At 45.7% G+C, this 24,100-nt stretch overlaps 1 protein-coding gene across 1 annotated transcript in view; it reads right to left on the bottom strand.

The window, feature by feature from the left end:
* LOC116942275 (complement C3-like) overlaps positions 1–24,100 on the bottom strand; it is a 329,249-nt gene that overhangs the window by 208,652 nt on the left and 96,497 nt on the right. Inside the window, exons 12-14 of the mRNA XM_076066949.1 lie at positions 22,554–22,739; positions 20,746–20,940; positions 807–959 (exon numbers count right to left, since the gene is read on the bottom strand). Coding sequence (XP_075923064.1) covers positions 807–959; positions 20,746–20,940; positions 22,554–22,739 — 534 coding nt within the window. The remainder of the gene's footprint in view (positions 1–806; positions 960–20,745; positions 20,941–22,553; positions 22,740–24,100) is intronic.

Raw genomic sequence — 24,100 nt, 5'->3', positions numbered from 1 at the left:
CTACAATAACTGACTGTCGAGTATTGTAGCTTTCTGCACAAGATGTCATACGGAATCAGAGGAAACACAGCTAGTATCTCCTCAAGGGAAATCGGTTATAACTGGGAATTGGCTGAGGGACTGTGGCCATTTTTACTTTTAACACCCCAGCTACAGGTTGAAAGATTAAAATTTTAATGACAGAGCAACACATTGTATATGGATTCGGATTATGGTTCTATAAAATGATAGATTAAAACTGGTTTACGGGTCCAGTTCAACTCTCACATCTCGATATTCATATTTAACTCAATAATGGAACAATTCAGACATTAATTGTATGCTCAACAGCATAATCCAGATTTCCCTTACGGTTAAAGAAAACGACTTTCTCTGTGGACTATCACTCTTATGCCTTGCATAATTTAAATTGTTTAACAGAAAGATTTCATTATTAAAACGTCTTCTATTATGTGTAATAAATACTCAAGAGCAATGGTTACAAATATTGGATATCATTGCAGGTGCATTACCCATGAAATGCATGATGTCTGCTTCACAGCAAGCATTAAACATCCCCTCACTTCATTCGAAATGAGTAGGCCATTGTGTGCTGGTATCATGGGACAAATTTGTAAAATTACCTACAAATTACTCAATTGGGATTAAACATAGCCACATCGCCCACTACTGACATACTATATCATTCTGTGAACATTGCCCCTTCCTTCGCGATAGTCCTGTGCTTTATGAATGGCGCGAACAACCAAATGTACGAAATTATGATTAGTTATGAATGGTAATGCCAAGTAAATGTGAATACACACCCTGTCTTGTGTAAATTGGTGTTTACGGTTGACAGCATAGACGGCTTGGTCGACAGCGAGCAGACCTACTCTGGCGCCAGGCTCCCCAATCAGATCCAAAATTAACATGGCCTTTGGTTCCAATGTGGTGCGGCCTTTCAATGAAAGAGACACCTGAGTAGGGAAAATATCAAACTCGTTAGGAACAAATGTTCATGAAATAAAAAGTTATAGAATATAAAGTATGGTGCAGCTGCCATCAATTGCATGGCAACAGTAGCATTGTAATCATCATCCATGGTCAATCCACTGCTGGATAAAAGCCTCCCCAAGCCATTACGACCTCTCACGATCCTGCGATGCAACAATCCACAAAGCACCAACACGTGAACTATATAATTACACTCTGTAGGAACATATATGGTCATTTATTAAGTGTGTAGTGTTTTTATTTCACGCGGACAACTTCTTTTTATCCTGTGTAACTTATGATTGAACAGAACTCCTCGCATTCGACACCCCGTAACTCTCGATTTAAAGCTTTCGGGACTGCAAGGATTCATCTTCTTTGGTTCTTTCGGTAAAGTCACGTAGAATGAGAATAAAATAATAAATTAATAAAATAACACAATAAAATTCTCACGACGTTTCGGCCACAACACAAGTGGCCTTTATCAGGTGAAGGGACGAGACTGTCTCGAGGACAGCGCTGGAGCGCTCCAAATGGCTCATTGAACCATCATGTCTCCTTTTAATTAAGACATCCAAAAAGGGTAGTTTGCAATCTTTTTCGACCTCCATGGTAAATCTGATGGCTGGGTGTATGGAATTGATGTGGTCACGGAATTGGTCTAGAGCAGGCTGGCCATGTGGCCAGATGACAAAAGTGTCATCCACGTACCTCTTCCATAAGGTCGGGCATAGAGTGGAAGTCTGGATGGCGTCAGTTTCTAATTTTTCTCAATTAAAAAAAGAGATGATATTGTCGTCCTCTCAGCCGAAAAGGGCAATGCCACTGTCATCATGGACAAAACAGAATATAACAACAAAATTCAAGAACTCGTCCGTCTGAACGGAGCTCGTAGCTAGTTGTGGTGCTGAAGTTGAGGGTAAGAATTCACCCATTTTTTCGCCATATAGCATTGTGATATATAACGACTTATTGTTGGTAGCTTAGCTGATTGGAGAATATATAGAGTTTATTGATAACATTGAGGTAGTTTATATTTTAGTTTTTTAATTGTTTACTATATAGTATGCATTATATAGTGTAGTGTATACCCAGTTACTGTTAATAGCTCAGCTTATTGAAGAATATATTGAGTACATTTATTATATTGATGTAATTTAGACAGGTTTTTTTCACATCGGTTTACTATATGATAGTCGAGTTGTTGCAGCCCCTTTGGCGTCCATGTACTAGGTGCCTCTGTAGATGTGTAGGCTTTGACTTTAACATAGCTATTTCTATGACCAGTCACAAGCTAATCCTTCAATTATTTCAGTGCTAAATTCTCCTGTTTGATTTATACTAGGTGCCTCTGTGGATGTGTAGGCTTTGACTTTAACATAGCCATTTCTGTGACCAGTCACAAGCTAATCACTCAGCTATTTCAATGCTAAATTCTCCTGTTTGATTTGTACTAGGTGCCTCTGTGGATGTGTAGGCTTTGACTTTAACATAACTATTTCTATGACCAGTCACAAGCTAATTCCTCGATTATTTCAATGCTCATGTTTTAATGCTCATGTTTCATTTGTACTAGGTGCCTCTGTGGATGTGTAGGCTTTGACTTTAACATAGCCATTTCTGTGACGAGTCACAAGCTAATCACTCAGCTATTTCAACGCTAAATTCTCCTGTTTGATTTGTACCAGGTGCCTCTGTGGATGTGTAGGCTTTGACTTTAACATAGCTATTTCTATGACCAGTCACAAGCTAATCACTGAGTTATTTCAATGCTAAATTATCCTGTTTGATTGGTACTAGGTGCCTCTGTGGATGTGTAAGCTTTGACTTTAACATAGCCATTTCTGTGACCAGTCACAAGCTAATCACGCAGCTATTTCAATGCTAAATTATCCGAACCAAACATTAAACTAATTTTCAATGGTAGAGTATATTTTTTCAAGTAGTGGTATCCCAAACCTTCGCAGCAGCTTAAATTCCCTTTTCACACCATCAATATGTAAACTCCCCCTCCCCCCCTCGCCGGTCTGCACATGTTCACCCCCTCTACACCGTTCATCATGCTAAGTCCGCCAATTAAATGCAAATTTTTATGCTAATTCCTTTGTCAAGGCGCTCTGTTTCTTCTCACACAGCTTAAAGGTCGCGGTCTGAGCTTGGCTGTGTTCACTCCAGCGCTGTCCTCCAGACAGTCTCGTCCCTTCACCTGATGAAGGCCGCTTGTGTTGTGGCCGAAACGTCGTGAGAATTTTATTGTGTTATTTTATTTTCTTAGCTCTTTCGGTAAACTCACGTTGAATGGAAACAATAAAATAATAAAACATATATAAAACAATAAAAATTCTCACGACGTTTCGACCATAACACAAACGGTCGTCATCAGGTGTGATCAGGTGTGATGACGACCGTTTGTGTTATGGTCGAAACGTCGTGAGAATTTTTATTGTTGAATATATATTTTATTATTTTATTGTTTCCCTTCAACGTGACTTTACCGAAAGAGCTAAGAATATGAATTACTGCAGTCACGAAAGCTTTAAATCAAAATTTATTTTATTTTATTAATTTATTATTTTATTCTAATTCTACGTGACTTTACCGAAAAAAAACAAAGAAAACCAAAGAAGAGGTTTGCAAAAACTGTCAACCCCCCTAAAAATATATTTTTACCCCCCTGTAGGCATATAACCCTACATATCCTACATACAATAAAGTGAGTAGCATTTAGTGACTCTATAGTAGTATCTGGCTCTACAGTAGTATCTACTGACTATATAATAATATCTGACTGTATAGTTTGTATCTGCTGACTGTAGTAGTGTAATGACATGATGACATCTGCTGGTTGGAAAAGGGAAGCACGGGCAACACTAAAACATCATCTAATCCCAAAGGGAGAGGCATCTGGGCCAAAGGTAAGGGGCGGGGCTGTCTGAGATACTCCGGGAACCTGCGGGAAGGTTCCACGAGAGGGCGTGGCCGGAGGCGGTGCCTAGCCGCACCTGCGGCAATATAAGCAGGGGCGGAGGAAGACTCGTGGTCAGTGTGTGGAGTCTTGGGTCCGGTCTGCGTCGCTGCTCGCCGTCATCTCTCTCCGTCGTCCGGCCACATTGGCGTCAGAAGTAGTTTAACAATAAATACAAGTTAACAGAAGATGTCCAAACATGAAAGAAACGTTACCCACCAGTGGCGTCTTCCGACGACGATGAAAATAGAACCCAAAACCTCCTGCCTACTCCGGGAGCCATGGTCCCGGTTATGGAAACCACGGCGGGAGAGGCTGCTGTGCCAGAGATGGTCGGTGCAGACGCAACATCCTCCACACCAGCAGCCCGAAGACGGCTGGAGGAATATGTTTGAGCAGCTGGACTTGTTGCGGGTGGTGCTTGTGCAGCTGGTGTCGCTAGTCACGTCATCTATGGTGGTGGGGCGCTCAACGCTGACATCGCTGGGAGGTAACGACCAGGGGTCCGGGGTGGAAGTTCCGGCGGGAGCGGCTGCAGGCTGCGACGGCCGCCATTATGCGTGGTGAGCAGAACGCACAGCCGGACGCCGCCATTTCGGGCGGCACGGGAGAGGTGCAGACGGAGTTTGCCATTTCACAAAGTACACATGGTGCGCAAGATGCGGCGGCCGCCGCTAAGAATGTGTTGAGTGGAACCGATCACACTCGCAGACTTCCTCAAGCAAAAAAATTCGTCGTGGCAGGTATGATTGGAGCGCCTTCACTTGGCAATTTGAAGCGGCTTTCCGATCAGTGCATTGGACGGAGGAGGAGGCGCTGGTCGCTCTGCCGACTGTTTTGGACGACGACGCTCTTGCTGTCTTCAGAGCTATTCCTGCTGATAAAAAGGCTACACTTCATGGTACTTATGCTGAGATGGCGGACGTGTATGAGCTGCCTTCCAACACACACCGCAAATTTCTTCAGCGTAGGCGGGGGGAAGCCGAGACGCCTCTCGCCTACCACAGCGTGCTGTTGGTGCTAGCGGGAGCAGCTTACCCTAGAGTGAATTCGGAGGCCCTCAACTCGCTCATCATGGAATGGATGTTGGGACTGGCTAGATAAATTGGTGTGGTCTTACCTGTGTGTGACGAAGACATCCAAACATCCCGATAGGCCGCCAGGTGTCTGCAGGCCCACGAAAATCTACAGCGTTGGTCTCTGATGGCGGCATGGAAAGGGGACCCCAGTCGAGTCGGGGAACCGAAGGGATGGTCGCCGAGCAAAGTTGTGGTGTTTTCGCCTGGCAATACGACTTCGAAGGGGGACGTCGCTGCTGCGCTCCCGCCGTGGAATCGGAGATGAGTGGACTCTGCGCGCCGTCGATGGAACTGGAGACCGCGTAAACAGGAGGATTGGATGGCACATAGGCCATCTGTTGCCTGTTTCCACTGCGGTCAGCTGGGGCACTTCGCAAGAGGATGCCAGAATCGCCCTCGGACACGGACTGCTGCTCCGGTCCCCTCTGCCCCTCCGACGGCTCCACCTCAATCCCAACAGGCGAGTTGAGACACATCAGACACCCGGCCCATTTTGCAATCTCAGAAATCTGAGGTCTCAGGGATCACCCGCTCTTAGCATAACACACACATTGACACTGGGCAACGGGATTTGGTTGCGCATGGGTGGCCTAGCTCGTGGACACAGTGGAAGAAATTGGTGCATCGCGTGGTCTCGGCTGTTTCCTGCCTTTTGGGCACCGATTTTTTCAAAAGCATGCCTATTAAAATCCTGATGGTTCAGGGTAGTTTGGAAATGCCATTGGGTCACAAATCATTTTTTTTTTGCCGTCGTTGCACGTATGTTTGGCAGCAAGCGTCACGGTACAAGCTCTTGTTGAGGTTGCGGTGGAGATCCCGCCAGGATCTCAGATGCTTGTAATGCTACACTATCACAAATAATTGAAGAATGTTGATTCGACGGCTGGGGTCATTTTGATCCCGTCGAATATGGCGACTCGTGGACTGGCGCTAGTTGGCGTACATACAGTCCTTCACTCCGACGAGGCTCCATTCTTGCAAGTGTTTAACGTGAGCCATGGATACGGTTGTGGTTCAAGCTGGTATGGTGTTGGCTCACACCACTACCGTGTTTTGTGAGGACGATGCCGTCGTGCCATAGAGTGTTGTCAGTGCAGTAGACCACATTGGGTCGCAAATGGGATATAGGCTGAAGCGCTGTATCAGGAGAAGTCACAGTTGTCTCTTGATCAACAGAAAGGCTTGCGTTCGATCTTGTGCGAGTTCTCCGACGTTTTCAGCAAGAGCGAATTTGATTTCGGTCAGACCTCCCTGTTGCAGCATCATATTGACACAGGGGAGGCTGGCCCTGTTCATCAGAACTTGTACCATTTGATTCCAGTAGAAAAATAACGTGTGCATCGGGCGGTCAACGACATGTTGGCCGCCGCTATTATCTCTCCATCTCATAGCCCTTGGGGAACACCCATCGTGCTTGTTAAGAAAAAGGACGGCAATCTTAGGTTTTGTGTTGACTTCCGTAAGTTGAACAAAGTTTCTGTGGCAGACGCGTACCCACTGCCGGGCATGGACGACTCCCTGGATGCCTTGCCCAGTGGTCAGTTTTTTTCCACTCTCGACTTTTATCGGAGTTTTGGCAGCTTCCTCTTGACGAATCATCGAAGCCAAAAACCTCATTCCGCACTCCCCAGGGACTCTTTCAATTTAATTGCCTTCCGATGGGCTTGAATCCGGCTCCGGCCACTTTTCAGCAACTCATGGAACTCGTCTTGACTGGCTTGCAGTGGGACTCTTGTCTCATTTATTTGGACGATGTCATTGTGTTCAGCCGTACTTTTGACGAACATCTCCGACGCCTGATCTGTTTTTGCTCGGATGCGCTCAGTCAATTTAAAATTTAAGCCGGCAAAATGTAATTTGGTACAGAATTCGGTAAGCTATTTGGGTCACATTGTTAAAGCTGAGGGCATAGCCACGAATCCAGAGAAAACGGCCTGCGTTCGCGATTGGCCGACCCCCAAATGCGTGGGTGATGTGTGCAGTTTCATCGGATTTCCGTCGTACTACCACAGGTTTGTACCGCAATTTGCTAAGGACGCCAAACCCTTGCATGCAGAGGTTCCAGTGGGGACCGGAAGAAGAGGCTGCATTCCTAGCCCTTCGTGAACGGCTGGCTGATGTGCCCACCCTCGAATATCCAAATTTCTCCCTGCCATTTATCCTTGACACTGACGCCAGTGACACGGGCATAGGCGCCGTTTTGTCTCAAGTTAAGAACGGGATTGAGAAGGTGGTCGCGTATAGCAGCCATGTCCTCTCCCCCGCGGAACGTCGTTATTGTGTCACTCGTAGGGAATTATTGGCCATCATTTATTTAAATCGACAATACAGGCCTTGCCTCTACAGCAGGGAGTTTGTTGTTCACACGGATCACGCGTCCCTCCAGTATTCCCTGAAGGTCGAACAACCTTCTGGCCAACTTTTCCGATGGCTTGAAATTCTACAAGAATTATCGTTCCGCGTGATATATCGGAAAGGTGTTCGACATTGTAATGCAGATGCCTTGTCCTATTTGCTTCAATCGCCTCATTGTCTATGTTCATCAGGTGCAGGCCAGCTACCGTCATGTCTGCAGTTGCTGACTCAGAGCCCGCTGGGGCGGTTGCGCCTGCCGATAGCTTTTTGAAGCTTGCACGCTCTGCTTGCATGCACAAGCAGTCAAATGATGATTCTCTATGGGTCTTGTGGCGTCGCACAGAAATTGAACAGAAAACTCCCGCGTCGGTTGATTGGCCTCGATTGGCCCTTCATGATGACCATTTGATGTGTTGACGTCCCCACTGCTCTTCGGGGTGACCTGGTTCGTGTTGTGCTCGAGGATAAACTGTTACACTTCAGTGTCCGGAAGTCTTTGCTGACATTACAGCGTGATTATTGTTGGCCGGGGATGACCGCTGATGTTTACAGGGTGGTCCAAAGATGTGCCGAATGTGTGTGCAGGAAACCGCCGCAGCGGAAGTTGCATCCTCCGCTACAATCCATTTCGGTTTCACAAGTGTGACGTCACAATGCGGAGGAGCATCATGACCACGCGGGTCTACACACACACATGACGTCATCCCGGCTGGAGGCGGGAATGACGCCAGGGCCGGTTCTGGACTCAGGAGGCCACGAGGGTGGTGTGAGGCCGTGGCACTCTCTATGACCCGGGCTGGACACGTGACTGGACCCCAGTGGGGGCCGGGGGCCTAGGGGGCACCTCAGGGGGCACGTGGACAGCAGGGGGGCTTCGAGAGGGTTCTCGAAGGGAGGCGTGGCCGGGGCGGGGCCCGGCACGCCGAGGCCCATATAAGCAGCCTCCTCACGAGGTTCGAGGCTGCCCGTATCAAGAGTGAAGATGCATCATGAAGACGCCAAGAAGAGTCAAGCCTCCAGTCAGCGGACCTGCCAGTAGCCCACCTGGCTGGGTCACGCTAGAGTATCTGAGAAGTGTGTGTTAGCTAGAGTAGGTCGGTGGTCACCACCTTATGTACAGTGTTATATTACTTACCGTTCTAATAAATAAGTGTTGCCTCCCAAGGAGTCGTGTGTGCACCTAATTCGAATCCACTACACTCTGTCAGCGCAAACGGATTGGGATTTGCATGTTCTGAGTGTATTCGCCAAATATAGGATGGCCCCTTATACTCATACACGGCATTTTTGCCGTTTTTTCTCATTTATGGGAGGAAGAATGTGCCCCCTAAAGATGCCCAATTGGGTTTGTCACTGGATTAGGATAAATCCAAATTGTCTGAGCAAGTGAAAATTACCCTACAACGTATTTCCATGGCTCGAGAGGTGGCCAGAGTTAACGATGCCAAAGCACAGGCGCACAATGAACGTATTGTGGGGAAACGAGATCACATGCTACCATGGTCCTTTGGCAACAGAGCATAGTCACATTGCCCACACGTGCTGGTTGGTACAATGCCTAAGCTGCATAAGCCCTGGCAAAGACCCGTGGACAGTGGTCGAGGTTAAACGGCCACAATGTGTGCGTATTCTGATGGGCCGTCGCCGTTGGTTTTGTCCATCCTTCTCGGTTGAAGCCGTTTGTTCCTCCACGGATTGCCTTTTCATCCCCAACAATTGGTCTGCCGGTGTCTGATGTGTCCAACGGGCCGGGGAGGGTGCATTCGGAGGGCGTGCGTCAGAAGGATTGTGTCTTGCCGCCCACAGCATACGAGCCTGTGACCATGGATGGGGTTCGAGGCCTCACCGGGATCGAGGATGTGCCTGCTGCCACTGAGCCTGCTGTTCCTGTGCCTCCTGTGTTGTAGCCCGCATCTCCGGCTGTTCCGGTGGTGTGCATGCCATCCGAGCAGGAGCGGGTGACCATCCCCGTTGATGGACCGGCATCGTGAACTCGGTCCAAATGCCTGCGATTCCGTTGATTCCTTATTCTGGGATTTTCTCGGGAATGGCGGAGAAGTTGTGGGTTTTGTTGAGTTCTGTTGCATTTCTCTGTCTTGTTCCCTTGTGTTATTTTCCCTTCTCTCCGTGTTCCCTCATTAATAAGTTTTAATTGTTCTGCGGGTTGTTCCGCCCTTTAAGAAGAATGACTCGAGTCCGTTTTATAGCTCTTTATTGTCGATTTTATCCTGCACATGGGTGCACTTACATGTTAATTAAGTATTAGCCGGGATGGCTACATTTTTTATTAAGGGGGGGGGGGGGGGGGTGATGTAATGACATGACACCTGCTAGTTGGAAAAGGGAAGCACAGGTACGGGCACCACTTTTAACATCATCCAATCCCAAAGGAAGAGGCATCTGGGCCAAAGGTAAGAGGCAGGGCTGGCCAAGATACTCCAGGAACCGGCAGGAAGGTTCCACGAGAGGGCGTGGCCAGAGGAGGAGCGTAGCCGTGCCTGTGGCAATATAAGCGGGGGCAGACTCGTGGTTGGTGTGTGGATTCTTGGGTCTAGACTGCGTCGCTGCTCGCCGTCATCTCTCTCCGTCATCCGGCCACGTGGCAGATCTCCTGCTGAGTTCCACCACCCTTACCGGCATGCTGTCAGCCAGCGGTGAGGCCAGGAGTGGATGGGTGGAACCACGGCGGATGATCGACCATGTGTGTAGCCTGTAGGGATGCTAACATCTAAGTGTTGTACTTGGAAAAGGAAGAAGATAGAGTTGGCCTGTGTTGTGCCTGTATGTGAAATAAATAAGAGTACCCTCTACACGATGTGTCGCGGAAGTCGCTCATTACAATAGTATCGACTAACAATAGTTGTATCTATTGACTCTACAGTAGTATCTACCGACTCTATCGTAGTATCTACTGAACATAGTAGTAACTACTAACTCTATAGCAGTATCTGCTGACTATAGCAGTATCTGCTGACTTTATATTAGTATCTACTGACTCTATATCAGTATCTGCTGACTCTATACCATAATCGACTGACTCTAAAAACGTATGTACTGACTCTAAAAACGTATGTACTGACACTACAGCAGTACTGTATATACTGACTGTAGTTGTATCTACTGACGGTAGTGGTATCTACTGACTATAGTAGTAACTACTGACTTTAGTAGTATGTACCAACTCTATAGTCATATCGACCGACATTATAGTTGTAACTAATGACTGTATAGTAGTATCCACTGACTATGGTAGTAACTGCTAACTCTACAGAAGTATCTACTGACTTTATATAGTAGTATCGGCTGACTTTAGTAGTATCTACTAACTCTAGATTAATATCTCTTGACTGTAGCTGTAGCAGTATTTACTGACTATGTGAATAGGTTTTCCCCTTTTTTCTGGCAACAAAACAGGTGTTAAGATGTCAAAACACCACTGAAATCTTTTACAAGCAATCAAGTTTCAAGTTTAATTTATTAGGTATAGCCCTGTGAGCCATGCGGCTCTTGAGTCGGGTGCATGTCTGCATTAACCACAATACTTGTGGTCAGAATGCAAACAAAAAACATACTCTGATAATATTTGCACACTGTTTGAGACTAGGCTCAAAAGAAAGCCGTCTCTGGTGTGGACCAATCAGTTTCAAAGACAATGCATATATTATCAGAGTATGTTTTTTGTTTGCATTCTGACCACAAGTATTGTGGTTAATGCAGACATGATTCCTTGCAAAAGGTTTTAGTTTGGTGTTTTAACATCTGAACACCTTTTTTGTTGCCAGAATAAAGGGGAAAACCTATTCTCATATTTTGGTACTGGCAAAGGAGGTCCCATGATGTAGCTATTTACTGACTGTAGTGGTATCTACTGACTGTAGTAGTATCCATTGACTAAATAGTAGTGTAGTGACATCTCAGATGTCATCTCAGATGTCACTATGTGGTACCGGCCCTAGAGGGGCATGGCGTGCAATGTACTCACATCACGGACATCACGTATGTAGCGACATCGTGAATGATGCTGATTAATGCCGGCTCTAGCGTGGCATGGCGTGCGATGCATTGTCATCGCGGACACCCCGTAGGTGGGTGTAGCACCAGCCCTAGAGGGGGCTCGGTGAGTGCTGGAATAGCGCTGTGCCACCACGCATGGTGTGCTGACTCCTACCGAAGGAAGTGTGAGAGGGTCAGCCATGGGATGAGGTTACCCTGGGCCACGGCACTCTGGTTGACCCCAGAAAGCACGTGCCGGGTAAGATCTACACAAGGCCCCCAGGCGGGGGCTAGGGGGTGATCACTTGTCAGGGGAAAGATCCTACGGGAAGGGATGAGAAACCATGTGGCTAAATGCGGAGCCAGCTAAGACCCAGGAGCATATAAACCGGGTACCCACCAGGGACCGGGGCTCTGCGTTGCTGTCATCGTTTGAAGATCTACGATCTACGTCCAAGAGAAGAAGTCACCAACATGTGGACGAGCACCCAAACCAGGGTCCTGTCTGTTGTAGCTACTCCCAGTAAATAGCATAGTTAGCCTGGTAATCCACCACCCTCGGTTATCTGGTGAAGGGGCAGTAACCCCTTTGTGTTAATGTGTTGGTGTAAATAAATATGTATTGCCTCCAAGAAGTACGTCTGGAACACAGTTGAATCAACTACAACTGGTGTCAGGAGTGGCCAAACGCGATTTTGTTTACTTAGCTAGCCGTTAGACTATGTCTACGCGCCACAAACTATATACCAGGACATTAGATGATGATGACGACGAAGATCTCATCCCGCAAACAGCCCCGGAGGAGGGAGGTGAAGCATTTCCGGTGGAGCAGAGCACCGACCGGCCACGTGACTGTTCCACGTCGATGGGGAGGCTGCTCGAGGCTGCACATGGCCACCTCGCGGAGCTCCTCCACACCCCGGTGTCCATCCTCGCGGAGCTCCACATTGTGGAGCCAGTGGTGGAAGTGGCGCAGCGGAGCCACGCAGCAACGAAGTTCCCGCTGCCATTTCACGCATGCAGCCGTCATCTTCTCCAAAGAGCGGAGAGCGGGACTCGCCAAATTAGAAGTTTCCACGAAATTGCCGGTTGACGTCCCATCTCTCCGGCAACGACTTCCTTTCGTGAAAAAAATTACATTTACGAGCCACTGTCCAACGTGTGCAACAAGTTCGCTACGCAAAAGATAGGGAATACCGAGACTCCCCTTACCTTCTGTAGCGCACTTTTGGCACTTGCGAAGGCTGCTTTTAGAAGAATGGACCACGACAGAGTCCACTCGTCGGTCCTTGATAGACTGCTGGCTTTGGCTAAGGACCTCAACATTATTTTGCCAGCCATGGACGACGATGATCTTTCGTCCATAAGGGTTGCAAAATGCATTCAGGGTCACCAGCTCCTGCAACGGCAATAGGGGTTGGTGGCGTGTCCTGCGTCCCACAAAGGGATGGATACACCTGAAGATATGGGGCCCCTAACAGCTTGCGCATCGACCCAGAGTGGAGGCGGGCAAGGGGACGGCATGGTGTGGCGGGCGGACGACCAGCGATGCTGGAAGACATCTCCTCGTCCTGGGAGCTGCCCCGTCGTATGCTTCAGCTGCGGCCTGCAGGGGACACGTCTCGTTTGGCTTCCGCTTACCATGACGACGCCTCCCCGGACCACCGCCGTCATTCGCCCGACCGTCCTTCGCTCCACTGCGAGTCGCGACACATTCCACACTCAGCCCCTGAATCCACCTCACCCATCTCGTGCGTTCGAGTTTCGTTCCCATCGTGCGTCAGGGCGGGATGATTTGGATGTTGATCGGGCCAGCCGGACACTTCTACCGGGTCAGTGGTCGGAGCTGGTCCATCGAGTGGTAGCCGCAACCGCGGGTTCATCCACTGTTATCAGGCTGATAGAAGGGCTAGAAATTAGGATGCTCGTTGACACCGGTGCATCAGCAGCCAGAATTGATTTACAATATCTTGCCCCCTAAACGTCGTTCCTTATGCCCTGTAGAAGCTCCATGCTTCACCACAAACGGCGGCTCATTGGACTTTATTGGGAAAATAACAACGGAGGTATGCATTGTGGATGTTAAATTGACAGGACAGGTTGTTGTTGTTTCGACGTCCCTTGCTATTCCTTGCTTGCTCAGGACTGATTTTTTGGGAAGAATGCCCCTAAAAATCTTGATTGACCAGGGGTGCCTGGAATTACCATCTGGCCATCGAATGGCATTTTTGCCTTCTCCTACCCGCTTATGCACGGCTAATGCTACCGTGCAAGCACATGTGTGTATGACGGTGATGATTCCCCCCGGCGCGCAAATTCTGGTTCCCCTGTAATTGCCGAAGCCGCTAGACTGAGGGACGACGCCGGGAAGACTTCTCTAAGGTCCTGCTAATAAAGTCAGTCGTGGTTTGGCGTTGGTGTTGGCACAGACGTTGGTATCCAATGACCAGGAACCCTTGATTCAGGTCCTTAACGCTGGGTTAGACACGTCGGTTATCCAGGAAGGTACCGTGCTAGCTCATGTGTCCACAGCACTTCCTGAGGGAAGCATTGTTGGAAATGTGGGTGCTGCATCAAATACGCGGCCGCGTCAGAAACCTGATGAGGGGTGGATAGAGAAGCTTTGTTCCGAGAATGCGGAATTGTCCGAGGTCCGGAGAGAGAAGCTGCGGGCTCTTTTGCGCGATTTTTCTGATGTTTTAAGTAAAGGAAAATTTGATATTGGATGCACTATGCTTTTGAGTCATCACATTGATATGGTTGACACCACTCCCATTTGGCAGAATCCCTACCAGCTGAGGCCTGTGGAAAAAGAACACGTTAGGCTGGCGGTTGACGAAATGTGAGCCGCGGACATTATTTCACCATCCACCAGCCCATGGCGAGCACCAATCATGCTTATTAAAATGCATGATGGAAGCTTGCGCTTTTGTGTTGACTTCTGTAAGCTTAATAAGGTCTCTGTTGCTGATGCGTACCCTTTACCTCGAATGGATGACTCACTGGATGCTTTGGCCGGAGCGCGGTTCTTTGGCACTCTCGATCTCCTATCCGGATTCTGGCAGTTGCCACTAGACGTTGCCTCTAAGCCTAAGACAGACTTTCGTACTCCACAAGGCTTGTTCGAATTTAATCGGCTTCCGATGGGTCTTCATTGCGCACCGGCCATGTTCCAGTGATTAAGGGAACTGGTTCTGGCTGGTCTCCAGTGGGACTCGTGCTTGATATACCTCGACGATGTCATCATTTTCAGCCATACGTTTGATGAACACCTGCAATGGCTAAGCGCTGTCTTTCTCAAAATGCGTGCGGCCAACCTGAAATTCAAACCGCAGAAATGTCACTTCCTCCAGAAATCAGTTCGGTATCTTGGCCACAAAGTGAATCGGGTATTGCAACTGACCCAGACAAAACGGCGTGTGTCCGAACTTGGCCAATCCCCACGTTGGTGGGGGAGGTTCGCGGTTTCATAGGATGCGCATCCTATTACTGCTGTTTTGTTCCCGGGTTTGCTACTATCACTAAGCCTCTCCATGCCTTGATAGCTAAGGGTCATGAATTTCATTGGGGGGAGGAGGAGGAGGCCGCATTTGTTGCGCTCCGGGATGGCTTGGTGAATGACCCTACGCTCTGCTACCCCGATTTTTCATTGCCGTTTGTTCTTGATACAGACCCTAGTAACACCGGAATTGGAGCTCTTTTGTCCCAAGTTGTCAATGGCATAGAGAGCGTTGTCGCATACGGGTGTTGTCTCCGACCGAACAACAACTGTTGGCCATTGTGGTTTTTGTGCAACAGTATTGCCCCTTCTTTCAAATGTTCTTGCCGTTGGTTTTCACACCTGATGATGACTGCTTGTGTTGCAGTTGAAATGTCGTGAGAATTTTATTGTTTTCATATATTTTATTATTTTATTGTTTCCCTTCAACGTGACTTTACCGAAAGAACCAAGAATATATAGTATCGCCCCTATTTGTACGGTCGACACTTTGAAGTGCGCTCTGACCACGCAGCGCTACAGTACGCGCTGCGTGTTGATCAGTCGTCTAGCCAACTCTACCACTGGTTAGAGGTCCTCCAGGATTACCCCTTTAAGGTTACCTATCGCAAAGGATCCCGTCACACGAACGCGGATGCCCTGTCCCGATTACCAATAAGCGGCGGGTGCACATGCTTTTTGGGCTCCAGGTGCTGTAAGCCGGCCGCCGAGCCCTCATCCCCTCCCCTCGTGGCGTCATCCGAAGTACGAAAATCGAAGTTGGCCAAGGGTCCAGCAGCCAGTGACGCTGTCATTGGGTTGGACCACGCGCAATTGGGACGCCTCCAGGTGTAGGATGCTTCTCTGCATAAACTGTGACGCCGTGCCAGAGAGCCTGAGGGGGGCGAGGATTAACGGGGTATCACCTCCGTTATTCTTAGAGGCGGATTGCTCATGCATTGGGACAGAGGGTTGCGCAGATACAATATTGTTGTGCCCACTGCCCTACGGGTCAAGGTCATTTGGGCAGTACACAAGCACTTGTTACACCTAGGTGTGCATAAGACACTGGCCACACTTAAGTTGGAATTCTTCTGACCTGGCATGGCTGAGGATGTCGCTAATTTGTTTAAGGGGTGTGTGCATTGTGCACGGCGGAAGCCGCCGGCAAAACCCTGTTGTCCACCATTACAATTGATTCAGGTTTCCTGCGTGAATGATTTTTCATGATGGCCTGTGGCCTGGCCGCTCCCCAACCAGTCAGCGGCGACGATGACTGAGGCATTCCTCAATGGCTATGTCATGGACAAGGGTGCTCACAAGCGTCTTCTGGCTGACCAGGGCAGAAATTGTTCTTCAAAGATGTTTCGGGAGGTATGCGATTTGATGGGAACAAAGAAAGTGGGCACGTCACTGTACCACCCGCAGACAGATGGCATGGTTGAGCGCCTACACAAGACTCCGACGTCCATGTTGAGCCACCAGGTCAAGGAGTCCCAACTCGACTGGGATTAACACATTCCCGGAGTCCTATCTGCATATAGGATGGCCCCTCATGCATCCACCGGCTACTTACCGTTTTTTTTTTTATGTACGGAAGAGAACACGACCCCCGATTGATATTCAGTTACAAGCCGCGCCTGACAAAGCGACTCTGTGATTCACCCTTCAAAAGCTTTCGGAAGCACGGGAAGCCTCTAGGGTAAATTCCGATTTGCGCCAATTGGCTAATGAGTGGCTGAGGGGTTCCCGTGTTTATACACATGAGTGGGCACCTGGGGACAGAGCCTTGTTGCACTGTCCACAGGTACCAGTGGGTACGTCGCCCAAATTGTTCAAACCTTGGAGAGGGCCGGTTGATGCGGTTCGGATCGTTCGACCAGTGTGTCCAGATCCGCTTAAGGTGGCGGAGATGGTTTGTACATCCCTCGCGCCTGAAACCTTTCATCGCACTGCGCAAGTTCGTTCCATCACCACACCGCAGGGGCCGAGTATCAGATGTGTCCGACGAGCCAGAATGTGTGACCGCTGAAGGTGGTTCTCAACGGAGTAATCTCAACCCATCCTCAGGTGCCGCACACCTGACGTCCTCCAAGCCGCCGCCTGCGCCATCGCCACTGGATTCGGGAGAGGAGAACCCTTCGACCCAGCCTACTGCTTTTCATGAGGAGCCGGGATCGACAGGACATTTGCATATTCCCCCTGGGACCTCCAGGGAGAGCGAGTCTACCGCACCTTGATGCCCGGCGACGAGGACTCATCCAAAAACTCTTTGGGTTTCGTGATCCCCATGCACACACTCCCACACCCTCTGTTGGTTGTCGCACTCAGGAAGCCATATCGGTTATTGGCTGAACCTAGCCTTTATTGTGCTTGCGGGTGTTGTTACACGGTGAGGGTGGGAGATGTTGCTGATGAAGGGGATTCCGAGCGGTCGCAGTTCATTGCACTGTTTTTCTCTCTCTCGTGTTGTTCTGTACTCACACCCTTCTCCCCGTTGTTAATGTACATTAGTAGGTAGTGGAAATATTGTATAGGTGGGTTTGTGTATTTAATTGGTAATTGTTAAAGTTACTTGCTGAGGCAAACATAGCGTTAATCACTTTGTACTCACTTTTTATTGCCTTACTCACTTAAATATTGACTTAAAGCTTTCAGCTTCAATGCTTGTCAGTTTCGATGTAGTTTCTTTGTTTACTAAAGTTACCATTGCAATAATTGAAGATTTGGTTCAACAAGGACTGAATGCTGATGTACCGGCCCTGGTGAGACACTGGCTCACCAACACTTACTTCACCTGGAATGGTACATTCTACAAACAAGTTGAAGATACCCCAATGGGTTCTCCCTTATCTCCAGTGATAGTAAATGTTTCCTTGAAATTTTTTGAGACAGTTGCCATCCTTGTTGAAGAGATACGTGGATGACATGTTTGGCATCTAGCCACATTGCCTGCCAGCTCTGAACCAATTCTTCAACCACATCAAGTCCATACACTCAGCCATCAAATTGACCATGAAGGTGGAAAAAATGGCACGTTACCATTCTTGGATATTTTAATCGAAAAGAGACCAGATGGCTCATTGGGACACTGTCTAAAGGAAAGCCACCCACACGAATGCCTATCTAAAACCTGACTCCCACCACCATCCAGCCCATAAGAATTCCGTCATAAAAACTCTACACCATAGGGCTCGTTGCATTTCCTACCATCACCACCTAGCCAGTGAACTGGAGCACGTACACCAAGCCCTCAAGATGAATGGATATTCGGACTACACAATCTGTAAAGCTATCACCTCAACCGTTGGGAGAGAACCATCTAAGAACCCAATCAAAACCATCACCTTGCCATACATAGCAGGGGTTACCAAAAATATTTCCCAAATCATGATCAAACACAAGATCCAGGTCCGATTTAACAGAGTACATAAAATGCATGATCTGATCCCATCTGTGAAGGACAAGACCCCTGCCATGCAATACCGCGATATCTACAAACTAAGCTGTGACTGCGGCAGAAGTTACATTGGGGAAACTAAGCGACATGTCTCAGACCGTGTTCGTGAGCATAAGGCAGATTTGAAACAAAGTAGGACCAATACTTCTGCCCTGGCTGATCATTTTTTTAATGCGGCTGGCTCACACGAAATTGATTTCTCCAAGACCATGGTATTTTGCAAGCCCACTAGCTATCAACAAAGATTCGTTCATGAAGCCATCCATGTATACAGACACAATGTCAACCGAGAAGATGGGTACAAACTCAGCAATCATTGGAAGATGTCATCAACCACTTTGGGTCATGACTTGATTTGCGTTCTCTTGTCAAAGTAGCACAGGTCAAGGCATGACTTGATTTGTGTTTTCTTGTTACCTTACCCCAGGGCATATATACCCCGCCAACATCGTTCTGAGACCAAGACGTTTTGTTAGTACTGCATGTTCCATGCTTCCACTGCCAGAGCGCTTATGCCACACCCACTTTTTTGAAACATTTTAAAACGGTTGACTTCAGTGACCTCCTGCTCTTTCCTCCTTAAGATGATCGCTTGTGTTGTAATCAAAACGTCATGGTTTTTTGATATTTTATTTTATTTGTATTATTTTACCGAAAGAACCAAAGAATAAGTCTACATTATAGACTGCCTGTATGCTCACTCAGGTTAAAAACCAGACTACAGTCTACATTCTAAACTGCCAGTACGCTCACTCAGTTTAATAACCATTGCTACAGTCTATATTATAGACTGCCAATACACTCACCAAGCTTAAAACCCAGGCTAAAGTCTACATTAGTATTTTTTATATTTTTTTATTTGTTTTTAATTTGTATTCACTTTATTTTTATTATTTTTCTATCTACGTGACTTTACCGAAAGAACCAACGAATATGAATTCCTGCAGTCACGAAAGTTTCAAATCAAAATCTATAGGAAGTATATAACGACTTAATAGCAGTATATACTGACTATAGTAGTATCAATTATCACCACAGTATAATATATTTACTATAGTAGTATCTATCACTACAGTTGTATATACTGACTCTATAGTAGTATCTACTATCACTACAGTAGTATATATTGACTATAATAGTATCTCCTAATTCTATGGCAATATCTACCGACTTAATAGCAGTATATACTGACAATAGTAGTATCTACTATCACTACAGTAGTATATAAGGACTATAGTAGTGTATATTGTCACTACAGTAGTATATAATGACTATAGTAGTGTCTTCTATCACTACAGTAGTATATACTGACTATAGCAGTGTATATTATCACTAATGTAGTATATAATGACAATAGTAGTGTCTTCTATCACTACAGTAGTATATACTGACTGTAGTAGTGTCTATGATCACTACAGTAGTCTATACTGCCTGTAGTAGTATCTACTATGACTACAGTAGTCTATACTCAATTTAATAGTATCTACTATCACTAAAGGAGTATATATTGACAATTAGTAGTATCTACTATCACTATAGTTGTACGTATATACTGACTCTAGTAGTATCGACTATCACTACAGTAGTGTACACTTACGATATTAGTATCTACTAACTGTAGTAGTATCCACCGACTCTATAATAGCATTCATCGACTTTATAGCAGTATCTACTAACTCTATAGCAGTATATACTGACTCTATAGCAGTATATACTAACTCTGCAGTCGTATCTCTCTACTCTACAGGAGTATCAACTGACTCTATAGTCGTATATACCGACTCTATAATAGTATATATCGACGCTATAGTACAAACTACTAACTTAACAGAGTGCCTTGGTGAGGCTAGTCCCCTGCATAACTTCTGGTCTCGCCTAGATTGCCCAACCGGCCGAGGTGGCACCTTAAAAATATTACTTTTTAGATTGGTTTTTAATTACGATGCTTTTATCGTGTTTATTATGCATTTTATTCTACTTGTAGTTCATTATCATGTATGTAATTTTTTAACGTATCATTTGTTACGTATCATATAGTGTAGCATGTATAAAAGTAAAGTTTGATTTGATTTGATCACTGGAAACGATTTCTGGTTCGTTACTCTCATAACTCGTAATTGATTACTAAAATGGTTATTCTCGTTTCGCGGTTATCATTTAACCAACCCCGAAAATTCCAAACACACTTTCCTTGTGTTTAACAATAGTTTTTCTTCTTCAATAAGTTAAGTAAAAAAGACACATGAACAAAAATTGGGCTGAAACAGATATATCTATTAAAATATATATGTTGGTAGTTCACTGTCACACAAGAATAATGACACAAAAATAATCATGAAAAGCATTCGCTTCTCATGATAACTCAGAATGTACATATGTGCACTACAATATCATGCTGCCTGCGATTTGCGTGATGACAGCATTTATGTTACACACATACCTTGTTTTTGCACAATTCAGTGACTTCCACTGTTACAGAGTCTGCGACAATTTCGCCGTCTGGCAGGATATAGTAGGCCACGATACGGAAGCGAGGAGCCATGTCGGGTGTGATGGGCAGTCTGACATGGGACGGCCCTCCTCCAGACTCTTTGGTCTTGCGGTAAGATTTCAAAATAACGCCTCTAGTCAGCACCTACAATTGAATGCACGCCACATTAAAGGGACAAGCGAAAATATTTTGTATTCCAAATTACTCAAATGGGATTAAACGCAACATCAATAACCGACCCCTACTTGCAGACTAATACCCACTTGTAGGCCAGAGACTGAGTCACCGTGTGCCACAAATTGACAGATAGGGGTGCCCTTTAAATATGGCGAGATGTGATGCAAGTCGTGAATCGCGTATGAAACAATCTGATATGCTTTAGCGTAAAGAAGGATGGTACTTATCAAAAACAACTCAATATCATTGCTCAAAAAACTTGTGTCTGCTAAATTTGATCCATAACAGTGACATTGAACTGTTGGCTTGGGGACATAATTGCATTATCTCATCCCCCTGGTGGGTGGCAGCTTATGCAGTCGGGCCATAATAGCACCTTCTGACATACGAGTACCATACAGAGCATCGGGCTGGTATACACCAGGAGCTCAAGGTACATGCTGAGAAGGATCCACGTTTCCTTAAGGACAGAACAGTGTAACTGGTGATGGACCTTTGATTTAAAGATTTCATGACTGCAGGGATTCATATTCTTGGTTCTTTCGGTAAAGTCACGTAGAAGGGAAACATATGTTTTAAAAATATATGTTTAATATTTTTATTATTTTATTGTTTCCCTTCTACGTGACTTTACCGAAAGAACCAAGAATATGGTGATGGACCGTGCGTTACAATTCGATGACTTCCACTCTCTTGCCACTCGGCAGGATATAATTATACATTAGGTATTTGTGCTATTCTTGTGGCACAGGGCTGTCATGAAGGGATACACTGTGTTACATTGATGGATATAGTCTACTAATATGGAGTGATATTTTTTACAAATTTGGACTATGAAGCCAGCACACAATGCCATACTTACTCACGTCTAATGAGAGCAGGAGATATTTAACAACCGCTTTGAAAGCAGGCAGTGTGTAATTACAGTTAATACACCTGCTGTAATAACCATGGTAGCTGCCGAATGCTAACTGCAAATCACTAATGTCATAAATATCACTATTTTATTTTAGATTTGTTTTACATGTTGAGGTGGTGATATGGCCCAGTGGTATTGCATTTCCTGCTTGTTGGTTTTTAACCGCAGTGTATTAACCATAAATATACTAAGCGTCTGCTTCACCATGGACGTTAAAGATTCCGTGATGTCATTTGGAAAAAGTCCGCCATTGTGTGCCAGCGCCACATTTAAGAAATTACTCACAAATTACTTAATTGGGATTACACATAGCAACATCGCTCCTTGCTGTGAAACTCATGCAGACTGTGAAACATAGCATTGCCTTCCTTTGTGATTTGATTTAGAGCACTTGTTTAACAAGAGTTTCTTAGGAAGGTTTTTACAAGTTTTCACTGGAGAGGGCAATCTTGCTGCTATGTGTGATCCTAATTGAGTAATTTACAGGTCATGTTTCTAAATTGGGGTATTTGCCCAATATTGTAGATGTTTGACTGCCTTAAATTGTGCAATTGCCAAATTTAGTACATTACTAATAGTTATTAAGATCAGTGGAATGCACAATTTTTCTTACTGGAAGTCATGACATTTGAATGAAATACTGCACCAATACTGCACATACCATGTATGTAAAGTGTGTTACAGCATTGAGCTGCATGGTTTTGGCAGTCAGAAATACATTCAGGGTATCGCCCAATCGCAGGCTTCGTGCCACATCGATGTGCATATAACTTGCAGAGGCATATTTCTGAGCTGTGTACACCAACTCTCCCTGCTCATTTGGTGGATGTTGTTCGTCCGTTCTCACCTACACACAAACAACCAGCGAACAGACACGTTTCATAATAACACACAAATTCAAATACTTTACATGTAGGTTTTCGATGTTTTTGGGATAAGCCAGATTAGGGCTCGTGCTAGGGTGGGCCCCGTACCGCAAATGTCCATTTAGCCTCCCCCCAAGTTCACTCTGCTACACCTCTCTCCTCGCCACAATCTGAAAGGAGCCAGAGCCGGGCCTCAACAAAAAAAAACAATGAAATACACGAACAATAATTACACAAAGGTCATACCAAATGCAGTTAAAATAACACGTCACGTAAAGTCTGTTAAAGCTAACCAAATACTAAACAAACCTAGCAAATTATTGTTACTAGAGAGAATACAGCATAACAGGAGTGAATTGTCTCACATTTCTGAACCTCTAAAGAACTTTCACCTGCATATCAGCAATAGTGTATCCATACATTATTGGAATATACGTAATCGACAATATAACACAACAATCAACTGATAATGTATTTAAGCTAACCAAATTAATACATTGTCTTGAGTTCATAACAAACAATTCCCGACTAATAACGAACAATTTAAAAACAAAACTGTAATGAACTTAACTAACACTGATTTAACCACGTACTCTATGAAGGTCTTAACATTGCCGTTGCCCCACGTAAAATTCCCGTGGATGAGATAATTGCTGAGGTGGAATCAGTAGTAAGACACTTTCCACATAATGAGGCAGAGATGACTAGCATGAGATTGCCAAAATAATTCAGAATAGCAAAGTACCAAAAATAAATATTAGCTTTAGCAAAGCAAAAAATTTTGAACGTAAGACTACTGCAATCAATGCAAATTAATTAATTCAGAAGGCTGAGCAATACCGAATTAAGCCAAGGCGGGCTACCAAAGATTCATAAAATCGTTATCCCATTATGACCCATAGTAAGTACTGTACAATAGGCTCCGCCACATATAAATGAGCAAAATATGTAACTAAACAAATACAGCCCTAATAAACTAATAAACTTGACCCTAATGATATTTTGGTGAGCTTTGATGTAATTTTACTATGTACTAAGGTTCCAGCTAATCAGTCACTTAAAGTACTCGATATGCTAGTAAATAAGACAGGTTTACCAAAAGATATTCCTAAACTAGCTGACCATTGTCTAAATAACACCTATTTCTTATGTAGAGGTGATTTATTTAAACAAAAGGAAGGAGCAGCAACGGACTCTCCTTTATCTACTGCTATAGCGAATCTGTACATGGAAAACTCTGAAGCAAGAGCACTTGCTTTAAGTACATTAAACCATCGTTTTGGTTTAGATATGTAGATAAAACTTTGGTTGTTTGGCCACATGGTATAGATACACTTAATGA

The sequence above is a fragment of the Petromyzon marinus genome, chromosome 14, assembly GCF_048934315.1.
Source record: "Petromyzon marinus isolate PM22_M1 ecotype Great Lakes invasive population chromosome 14, UKy_Petmar_22M1.pri1.0, whole genome shotgun sequence".
Taxonomy (NCBI): Eukaryota; Metazoa; Chordata; class Hyperoartia; order Petromyzontiformes; family Petromyzontidae; genus Petromyzon; species Petromyzon marinus.
This window is presented reverse-complemented; position numbering and strand designations above follow the sequence as displayed.